The sequence below is a fragment of the Muntiacus reevesi genome, chromosome 2 (genome assembly GCF_963930625.1).
Source record: "Muntiacus reevesi chromosome 2, mMunRee1.1, whole genome shotgun sequence".
NCBI lineage: Eukaryota > Metazoa > Chordata > Mammalia > Artiodactyla > Cervidae > Muntiacus > Muntiacus reevesi.
In genome coordinates, this window is record NC_089250.1 from 236,563,058 (window position 1) to 236,574,327 (window position 11,270).

At 53.3% G+C, this 11,270-nt stretch overlaps 1 protein-coding gene across 1 annotated transcript; it reads left to right on the forward strand.

Annotated features, from left to right (window-relative positions):
* The first annotated feature begins 4 nt into the window (after positions 1-4).
* IRX6 (iroquois homeobox 6) lies at positions 5-6,315 on the forward strand. The gene is made up of 7 exons (XM_065919334.1): positions 5-128; positions 1,113-1,370; positions 2,076-2,185; positions 2,392-2,699; positions 3,501-4,115; positions 5,530-5,579; positions 6,046-6,315. The coding sequence occupies exons 1-7, from the start codon at positions 84-86 to the stop codon at positions 6,313-6,315; spliced, it is 1,656 nt and encodes a 551-aa protein (XP_065775406.1). The 5' UTR covers positions 5-83.
* The last annotated feature ends 4,955 nt before the right edge of the window (positions 6,316-11,270 follow it).

Here is an 11,270-nt window from a genome sequence, read left to right on the forward strand (position 1 = left end):
CGCGGACGGCTGGAGGCGCAGAACCGCGGGGCTGAGGCGGCAACCCGCAAGAGAAGAGGGCGGCGGGGTCACGGACAGTCACAATGTCCTTCCCGCACTTTGGACACCCTTACGGCAGTGCTTCCCAGGTAAGAGCCGCCCCCATGGGGGATGGGGGCAGACTGGAAGGAAGGAGAGCCCAGTGCCGGAACCTGCCCGCAAAGCCCTCCTCTCCCACGAGTTCCCAGGGAAGCTAGAGAGAGCAGGGACCTGGGTAGTGTACCGCAGACCCCTCTGACATGCCCCATCCCTGGCAGAGAATGCGCCGCTCCCCCAGGCAAGCTTAAGAATCGTGTGACCCGAAACTTGGGCACTCTGACCTCGCGCTCCGCGAGGTGGGTGGGATCTCCGGAACCTTCCAGACAGGCCTCCTTGCTGTACAGATATCCGAGGTGGCCGGGAGGGTCCCAGACTCTGTCTCACTCTTTTTCTGGGCTCGTTCGTTTGTGATCCTCTGTTCTTTTCCTCTCCCTTCCATGGGTAGGTCCAAGCTCTCGGCTTCCGGTTACTTCGATTTTCCAGATCTGGGTGGGCACTGTGCAATGACAGGGTCTCCTGGGGAAATTCTGGAGACGCCCACCCCTGTTCAGTTTCTCAGCAGAGAGCCCAAGGACTAGCCCCAGCTTGACCTCTGCCCTGCTTTGTGACCTCGGGAAAGCCTCCTATTCTCCGTAGTCCTCATTCCCCATCTATAAAGTAGGAAGAGTGAGACGGGATCTCTAAGGCAAACTTCAAGTTCGGCCTTGGTAAGATCCTGTGGCTGCGAGGAAGGAGGGTTCACCAGAGAACTGGCCGAGTCTGGCTTTTGTAATTCGGGTTTCAGAACCTTCCCATGACCCGGAGCCCCTGGAACTCTGGAGCTTTAGCAAAGCTTTAGGAGTATGTCTATAAAGGCGGTTTGGATAAATGGCGTCTACGGATCATTTCCGTCACAGTCCTCAGGAGAACGCTCAGCACAAGGGGGAATGAAGTTCATATTGAAGGAAGGACTGATCTGGCAGTTCCGCCGCTGGCTCCCGCCAGCCCGAGGCGCCGGTCTCTGACCTCCGGTGCCCCCTCTCTCGCCCCCGTAGTTTCTGGTGTCTGCAAGTTCCAGCGCCACTTGCTGCGAATCCGCCCCGCGCTCGGTCCCAGATGTGGGCTCGGGCTCCACCCCGGCGGCCGCGCTCTGCTGCGCACCCTACGACAGTCGGCTGCTGGGCAGCGCGAGGCCCGAGCTGGGCGCGGCCTTGGGCATCTATGGAGCTCCCTACTCGGCCGCTGCAGCTGCCCAGAGCTACCCAGGCTACCTGCCCTACAGCCCCGAGCCGCCGGCGCTGTACGGGGCGCTGGTGAGTACCCGGGGTGGAGCCTGGGTCCGCGCGACAGAACCCACCCCTCTGGGGGCAGGAGCGGCAGGGGCGAAATCCCGTGTGATGTTTCTATCTAGGAAAATCTAGGACGTACAGCATCACTTCGAGGAAAGGCAATGGTTAGGATTCTATATAAAGTAAAATAAATAAATAAATAAAACATCTTTACAACATGTTACAGTTTGTAGAAGTCCATCCTGGTTAAAAAACATCTGTACCTCGATTAACCGCGTGAAGTAGGCAAGTCATCACTAGGCTCACTGTGCAGATGAGGAAACTAAGGTTCACAGTGGCTTGAATAATCTTACCCAAAGTCACAGAGATAGGAGGCAGAGAATGGCTCCGGAAAGGGAGTGAGAAAGAGCCCCAGCTGCTGGGAGGCGGTGGGCGGGGGGACACAAGTAGTAACAGTTAAATGACAGCGAATACTGCTTATGCTGCACTAGGAATTCTGCCAAGCATGTTCCTTCAGTAACCTTTAGGCTTGATTGTCATCCCATTTACCAAGAGGAAACTGAGGCATAGAGGGGTTAAACCGCTGTGCCCAGGACCACACAGTCAATGCGAGTGGTGGTGCTGCAGTTCTAACCAGACTTGACTCCAGAGTTCACACCCTTAGCAACTCCCCACCCCACCTCCTCCTCCCCAAATGTAGTCCTTATTTCTTCCCTCCTCCCCCTCCAGAATCCACAGTACGAATTTAAGGAGGCTGCCGGGAACTTTACATCCAGCCTGGCACAACCAGGAGCCTATTACCCCTATGAGCCGACACTGGGGCAATACCAGTATGATCGGTAAGGCATGGGGCATTGGTGGCTGGCATCACAAGTTCTTTCCTCCTCCCCTGCCAAGGTAGGACCAATCCATAGAGCATGGGGTGGGGGATGGCTGTGGGCTAGGATGGTGAGCAGAACCTCACTTCCTTCAGGGACAGAGATTGTCTCCTGCCTGCAGCCCCAGGTTCCCAACCCCAGAACTGTCAGCCAGGTTCTCCCTGCAGGTATGGAGCAGTGGAGTTGAGTGGTGCTGGGCGCAGAAAGAACGCCACCCGGGAGACCACTAGCACACTCAAGGCCTGGCTCAACGAGCACCGCAAGAACCCCTACCCCACCAAGGGCGAGAAGATCATGCTGGCCATCATCACCAAGATGACCCTCACCCAGGTGTCCACCTGGTTCGCCAATGCGCGCCGGCGCCTCAAGAAAGAGAACAAGATGACGTGGGCACCCAAGAACAAAGGCGGGGAAGAAAGGAAGGAGGAGGGTGGAGCAGAGGAATTGCTGGGCTGCCTAAATGGTGACACCAAAGGTACCCCATGTTCCCTGCCCCAACTTACCTGGGTTTTCCAATCATCAAACAGTTGGATTGGATTTTCACAACCACCCCATGGCGTAGCTTCTGTGGAAGTCTTCCCCTGGCTTCCTTTCACACCTGCAACCCCTGCATGCCTCAGGGCCTTTGTCTGTGCAATCAGTTCCCTTTGCCTGGAATTCCCTATGGATCTGGGAACTGCCTTCTAGACTTGAAAGCACCACCTCCAAAAAGCCTTCCCTGTGCACCCACACCAGCTAGCTTTCTAAGTTATTCTCTACCACATGTGCCTACTTTTATTTCCTGTGGCATACTTACCCTCTTAGGGATGTCAGCTCCACCAGAGAGAGCCTCCATTGCTGTATTCTCTAAATTCCTAATACTTAAATGCCTCAATGATGTCTGGCACATAGCTGGTGCTCAGTAAATATTTTCTGAATTAAATAATACACACCAGCCACCGGTGAGTGTTTAAATTGGATAAAAACTGCCCTCTGCTTTTTTTAAGGCTGAGAAACTGAGATCCAGGTCTTAGGGAAAAGTGTCCCTTTCCTTGGGCTATCAAAGGGGAGGGCTCTTCTGAAGGGTGAGAGCAGGTCTAAGGGCAGGAATTCTTTCCCAGCCTCAGGCCGGCAGCTCTGGGGCAAGTGTCGAAGGCGGTGTGGCCATCCTGGTGAATTACACCGAGTCTGCCCTGAGTGCAGGGCACATCTTGCTAAAAGCTTCTCGGGGAGGGGCACTCCCGAGGATTTCCCTTGGGGCCTGGGGCTTTTCTCACTCGTTCTTGATTTCCCTCAGACGTTACTGCTGGCCAGGAGGCCCGGGGGCTCCGGCTGAGTGACCTGGAAGATCTGGAGGAAGGAGAGGAAGAGGAGGCGGATGAAGAGGAGGCAGTGGCCACAGCTACGGACAGACTGGCTGAGCTCCATAAAGACACTCAGTCGCTGCCGGCGGCGCAATGTGCGGCCGCTCGAGAGGGCCGGCCGGAGCGCCGGGAGTGCAGTCTGGCGGCACCCCGCTTCTCCTTCACTGAGCCCCCCAGAGCCGGAGAAGCCGACTTCCTCCGGGCCGAGCCAGGAGGCCCCACGTTGACCATGCACTACCCCTGCAGCGAGAAACCATCGCGCATTTGGTCTCTGGCGCACACAGCGGCCGCCAGCGTCGTCGTCGAAGGGGCACCTCCAAACCCGCCGCAGCCACGAAGTCCTGAGCACCATCTGATTCGCGGACTGCCTCCAGGCCCGGGCGCGCGACCCGCGGTCCGCAGAGACTCCGCGTGCCAAGAGTCTCCCCGAGTAGCCAAAGCCTTTGGAAACCCCACGTTTGCCCTACAGGGTCTGCAGCTGAACTGTGCGCCGTGCCCGCGGCGGAGGGAGCCGGCGATGCGGTGCCAGTACCCATCCGGAGCAGAAGGTAGTGGGCCCCCAACGGCGCTGGGAGTGTCTGACCAAAGGACCCCTCCCCTTCCCACCTTCCCTCACCCCACTCCCCGTACCCCAACTCCGGAGTACCCAGCCGCTGCACAGGCTCTCTGCCAAGGTTCAGACCTAGCCTAGCTCAAGAGTGTCTCACCGAACTCCTTGAAACTGAAGCTTAGAGATCAAAGTTCTAGCTCCTGAATCTTCTTAAAACCAAATACTAGATCACACTAGAATGAGACAGTAACTTACCTAGGAAACACTGAGAAAGTCATTGAAGAGAAGGACAGCTTAGATCTCTTCACTGTTTAGATCTCTCCAGATGTGCCAGGTGGGCACGGTCATGACCCTCCAGCCCAGGCATTCTTGTCCCCTTCCTGCCCTTTGGAGGAGGACAGCTGGCTCCCCTTATGGGCTTGTACCAAGAGTTTGCTAGGGCTAGGCAGGCACAAGGGCTTTCCCAGAAGTCTCAGGGGAAAGGTCAGACACCTACAGTGGATTCACGGCCAGTGCTTAAGGCCAGAAGCTCTCCATGCAGCCCACTGAAATCCCCAGGGGTGTAGTTCAGGTGAGTGCTGTCTGTGTAGGGCCGTCTTACCCCCAAGCTGGATAGGACTGCCAGTCAACTGTCTCCTGCACCTGGCTGATTCACTGGTTCACTGGCTATGTTGGGTTGGAAGGGAATTTCACCCCACAAAGGGACATTCCCAAAGCATTTGGAAGCCTCCAGCAATTACCATCAGATTCTGCTCTTTGAAGTCATTTCTCTCAGGATTAACTACTAGCTTAGAAAATTGGGTTACACTGTTATTTGAATTTCCACCTAACAGGGTCCAAATGTTACCTCTGGCAAGCAAATTGCCTCTAGACCTTGGATTCCCTTGGAATGAGACACCACCGACCTCGCATTTCCTAGGAATCGCCCCTGAGTGGCCTTCGGGTTTTAATCAACCTTTCCTCTCTCAGCAGGTTAGCGCAATGGCTGCGATTAGCAGAAGCGTCCTGGAAATAAGCCCTGCTTTTTGGAACTCACCTCCACAGTGAGAAGCTAAGAGACGTCGCCAGGGTCTGGGGCTCTCACTTCGCCTAAGAGACAGATACACAAAAATACTCCAAATGGCCCTCCTGGCACGCAGAGGAGGGGAGTGACTGGCAGAGATCCCTCTTTTCAGATCCCTGGAGGAGGTGGGAGGGCACCTTGGGGAAGGTCAAGTGGGAAGGCTGGGCGAGTGTGCCCAGGGCACCCAGATCAACACTCTAGTCTGCCTCTCCCCTCTGGATTCAGGTCTCAAGCCACTCCCTCTCCTGTTCACTCACCCCATCACCCTCACTTTGTAACTTCAATGCTGACTTGGCTCCTAAGGACCACGCGTGTCTCCTCCCCTTTCTCACTCTTTGTGTCCTTAAAGATAATCCACCGAACCCAAGCTGTGTGGCCTGTTTGCAACTGGGGAACTCGGTGAGGTTGGGGTGGTGGGGAGAAGGGGATGCGGTCAGGGATTCTGGAGACAGGGTGGCGTGGGCTGCAGATTTCAGTCCCGTTTGTAGCTGGGAGAGAAACTGACAAGGCAATGGCCAAGACCCACCAAAATTTGCGGACCCAACGAAGTCGGAGAGCGCGTGAGACTCCCGGCTGATTCTGGGGAGTTGGAGGTGGGGAACGAGGGCGCAACTTGGGGTTGGGGCAGGACAGGGGAGAGGAGAGCTGTCAGGTTATTTGGGTAGAAGCTGGATTTGTTTCCGAGTTCGTACTTGGGTTTTAAGTTTCTTGGGAGGAGGGGCGATGGGGGTCCTCTCGGCAGTGTCTGGGCGCGCTCCACCCCTCTGATTCAACGGCCAAGTCGGACAGCTTGCTGGGTCGATTAGAGGCGAGAAGAGGGCATCCTTCCCGTTTAATCAAGTGTCAGCAAACACTTCCGGTACAGGCCAACCAATGGGAGCAGATGAGCGGGGAAAGCGGCTTTGTCCCCGGAGTGAGCAGCGTCCAGACTAGGGCTGAGGAGTGCGGACGGGCAGAGGTGAGAGCCTTGAGTTCGTGTCCCCGGCCCAGTGGCTTCGGCTTTAGCCCGCGAGTGCGTTCGCCGCTGCGCGAGAGGAAAGAGGGAGGCGAACCCGGGACGGTGCCCTGCTGGGAGGTCCGGGGAGCCGATGGGGACCCGGAGGCAGGAGGGAGGGCTGCTGGGGTGTGCGCCTAGGGGCCGTGTCTCCACTGCAGGGCTCCAGCCCCTCCGGCAGAGGCGGGCTGGCAGCCTTTCAGACCAGCGCTGTGCCAGCAGACTGGTCACTGAAGTCTGGGACGGGAAGGATCCAGACTTGGGAGGAGATTTTAAGAACCTTGGAGGCTGCAGAGAGGAAAAGTGGGTGTTGAAAAAATCAAGGGGAACAGGCCACCTCCCCACGCCCCACTCTACTTTGTTTTCTATAGAATAGTCAGAGATAATGAATTACAAAATCACAGACCCCTTCCTCAGATGAGGAAATTGAGGAAAGGCAGGGACTGAGTCAGGGTCGTAGAGAACCCGTGGTGAAGTTAAATCCAACTCTCCACTCAGCGTCCAAGGCCCCCTTTCGCTCTGACTCCTCTCCCCCTTCCTCTGGGAAACCCCCTCCCTGCCTTCTTTTTGCTCCTGGGTGACAGCTGCTCCTACCCCCAACCTCTCCGGGGACCCTCCAGTCGCCCTCACTGTCCGGCGGCTTAGGGTCCGGGAAATTAAACTGCGAAAAGATAAACATTATTTCCAGTCGGCTTTGCGGGATTAACGCTTGTAATAAAGAGCATTAGCTAGAGGTTTCTTTCAAGGCACTCTGGACCCCACCCCCTCCTAGGGGGCCAGGTAAACCCACCCCTACCCACCCCAGCCCCACCCCGCCGCCAGGCTGCAGAAGCTGGTTCCTAGGGCCTCCAGTTGGAAGTGGGGCACCTGCTAGCCATTCTGTGGAGGGGAGAGGGGCGGTAGCACCTCATGGAGTCAGATTTCCAGGTGGGAAAGTGAATGCCAGAGAGAAGAGACTCACCTACATCAAGGTCATGTGACTGAACTGGGACTAGGATGCAGAGTATACAGAGGATGGTAGTGGGCAAAGGGTTTACCTGCACCCTGCCTCCAGTCATGCAGCTTTTGTAGGACCCTGAACCTCGGAAAAGAAGGTCCAGGTACCATCCAGGACCTTATCTACAGGATCCAGCCTCTCTCTACCTCCCACAACCCAGAGCAGGAGCTTGTAGTCCAAGCTTGTCCCAAAGATCTGGGGGTGTGAGATCTGGTTGGCTGAAGTGTGAGAAGGGCTGGACTATGAGAAGGGCCAAAAAAAAAGTAGCCTTCAATCCCAGAAGATGGCTTGGCCACCTCAATCCCATTGCGTTGCATGCTCAGCTGTGTCCTACTCTTTGCAATCCTATAGACTACAACCTGCCAGGCTCCTCTGTCCATGGGATTTTTCCAGGCAAGAATACCGGAGTGGCTTGTCATGCCCTCCTCCAAGAGACCTTCCCAACCTAGGGGTCGAACCCACCTCTCCTGTGTCTCCTGAATTAGCAGGCAGATTCTTTACCACTGAGCCACCTGGGAAGCCCATTACTCCCTCCATATGTGGCCGTGGACAAGCCCTTTGCCCTCTCTTAGTTTCCCCAGCAGTCAAGTACGGAGATAATCTAGTTCTCCATCCTTGTGCTCAGGGTTCGCTGCAGAGCTGGTGGTCGGCTCCAGGAGTAACAGCCAAAGGCCTGAGAATGGCGAGTCTGAGCCTGCGATCCCAGCCTCCGGCCCCGGCAGCAATCTGTTCCACTGTCTCTGCCCCCACTGAGAGCCTCCTGCAAATCTCCCAATATAATCTCCCAGAATCATATTTTGAATACTGTTTTGATTAAATGCTGGAGCAAGGCGAGGGGGGATGCAACCCTGCTGTCCTTGGCTGAGCCTGCTGGGGCCTGCAGACAGCTGGCCTGTGAGCTCGGCAAAGTGAGCGACAGTCACGGCAGCAAGGTGACGTTCTCAGGCTTGGAGAGACTATAGGAGGGTCTCTGCAAATTCCCTTGATGACAAATGTGCTTCTTCCCTCAGCTGGGGCGCAACCACCAGAGAACTGGGAAGAGAGGCTGAGCCGAGGGGGCCATAGAACTTAAGTGCCTTCTTCCTTTATTGACTCCTTTTCAGCCAGCAGTCATGACATTGGCATGGAACTCACTAGATAACCTCTAGGATCACTTTTGGCTGCAACATCCTATCACCCTGGTAATGATGATAAGAGTTTATAAAGCCCTTACCATGTGCCAGACTCAGTGCCATGTCCTTTAAATGCACTGACTCATTTATACGTTGCAGGAGTCCCAGGAACCTTTGTATTTTCTAGTATGTCCCATCTACTCAATGAAGAAAAAGAAGCTCAGAGAAGTAAAATACCTCGATGTCAGTTATCCAGTTAGCAAGTAAAGAAGTCAGACCCTGAGTAGGGCTGATTCTTAAGTGAAAAGTGAAAATTAGTTGCTTGGTCATGTCTGACTCCTTGCGACTCCATGGACTATAGCCCACCAGGCTCATCTGTCCATGGAATTCTCCAGGCAAGAATACTAGAGTGGGTAGTCATTCCCTTCTTCAGAGGATCTTCCCCACCCAAGGATCGAACCCAAGTCTCCCTCATTGCAGGCAGATTCTTTACCGTCTAAACCACCAGGGAAGCCCCTTAACCACTAAGTTCTACTGTCAGTGCATTTTCTTGTTTTAAAATTCTTTGATTCTATTATGAATAAGAGCCTTATCTCTGAGACTCTGTCCATAAGTGTTATCTGTTGCCTCTAGAGCTCCAGGTTGCCCTGCTTCCTTCTCAGGAATGTCCAATGGAAAAGGACTTTCAGTGCTTCCTGGACCTGCCCCCACATCCTGGCCAAGAGCATCCCCCACTTTCCCACTGCCCACCTTTCCCTGGGTCAAGACTGTCTGAGACACCCCTGGTCAGCGTTTGCTAAAATATAGCCTGTGGATCTCCACCATTGCAATCAGACCATGACTAACGGACCCTGCTAAGAGGTGGGCTGGAAGATTTGCTTATGTGACAAGCACCCTAGGTAGCCTGAGGGGCCTCTGACCTGAGTAGTAGTGGCTGACCCTCAAGTGGCCAGACCCTAAATTCAGCCTGAGGCTTTAAAATGCCTGTTGTTGACCAAGAGTAAATCACATCCCAGTAACAAGTGCAAATATTCCCTCCAGGATTTAATCTGGATTCACATGCAATTGCCTCATCTGGTTCAGCTCCCCACCCGCCATCCTGTAGCTCAAAGATTAGTTGTTATTGGAGGAGGAGGAGGTGACCTAGGAGACGAACTTGCCTCCACCAGCGGTCTGAGGACTACCTAGGGTTCCAGCGTTGGAAGCATCTTTGGAGCATCCAGCACCTCTTCATGTAAGAGAATTCTGTCCCCATACCTGAGCCTGCTGTCCAGAATCCTTACATATTCGAGAAAAATCAACGCCATGAAGGAAGATTGTATCTTAAACAAACAAAAGAAGTGATGGAGGGGGTAGGTCTCTCACTGTCTCTTGTTGCAGTTTGGCTGCAATAGAAGGTTCTTTCTTTTTTGAACCAATTTTTTTCTCCACTTCCCTCCTGAAATCAATCTCTTGAACCAATGAGTCTTACTCTTCTCCACAATTCCAGGTTTTTTGTCACCCTGTATGCCTTCTCTTTCCCTTGCCCTCTCAGTGGGACCTGCTTGGCCCTTATCCGAGATCAGAGTAAGAACGCAATGGCTGTCTCCCAGTTATGAGGTGAAGGACCCCCTCCGTTGGCATGATTTTCATTAAATGCTAAGTTGGAGAGGGTGGTTTTGAATTATGTTGGAAAAGACTCTTGAGAGCCCTTTGGACTGCAAGGAGATCCAACCAGTCCATCCTAAAAGAAATCAGTCCTGAAAATTCATTGGAAGGACTGATGTTGAAGCTGAAACTCCAATACTTTGGCCACCTGATGGGAAGAGCTGACTCATTTGAAAAGGCCCTGATGCTGGGAAAGTTGGAAAGCAGAAGGAGAAGGGGATGACAGAGGGTGAGATGGTTGGATGGCATCACTGACTCAATCAACATGAGTTTGAGTAAACTCTGGGAGTTGATGATGTACAGAGAGGCCTGGCATGCTGCAGTCCATGGGGTCACAAAGAGTCAGACACGACTGAGCGACTGAGCTGAAGCTGAAACTGGAGAGGGTGGAGAAGCAGTGACCTGAGTCCTTGGGCAAGTCACCAAAAGCCTCTGAGATTCACTTTCTCCTGGTAGGTTGAAATCACCTTGAACCATATGGCTCTTTCACAATTTCTGTAGCTGCCATGGAGACAAAGACGTAGGTCAGTGCTACTTAAATTTTGGTCAGTGCAAATCAATGCCCTGATTTTTGCCAAGAGTTGGAGAGATGTTAAAGACATGCTAGCACCAAACGGAGGCTTCTCCTTTGTGAATCAGAGGATTCAAAGAAAGTTGAAGAGGGACTCATTTGGGTCACATTGAGATTCAGAATTATTTAATGCCATGACCAGCTCACATCAAGGCTGGTACACATTCAACTGTTTGGTGAGTTAATCTGTATTAATGTGAAGGGTGATTATTATTTATGAGATCATCAGAGACTGAGATCTTCCCTCATTGCCTGGGACTGTCTCCAAATTCCAACTTGGCTTTATTTAGACTCTTAGACAACCTGCCTTAGCACAATAATGCCAATAATGATAATGATGATGAGTCTCGAGTATTTGTTCTCAACCCTACAGGTGCATAAAATCAGCCAGGAAAGTGTTTTGTTTTGTTTTGATTTTTCATACCAGTATCCAAGCTGTGTGTGCTAAGTCACTTCAGTCATGTCCAACTCTTTGCAACCCTATGGACTGTCGCCTTCCAGGCTCCTATATTCATGGGTTTCTCCAGACAAGAATACTCTAGTGGATTGCCATGCCCTCCTCCAGGGGACCTTCCCGACCCAGGGATCGAACTCGTGTCTCTTAACGTCTTCTGCATTGGCCAGCGCTTCTTTACCACTAGAGCCACTTGGAAGGCTGTACCCCAGACCAACTAAATTCAACCTCTCGGGGTGGGCCCCCACAGGAATTTTGAAACTTTTCAGTAATTCCAATGTACAGCCAAGATTGAGAACTGGTAAACTACAATAA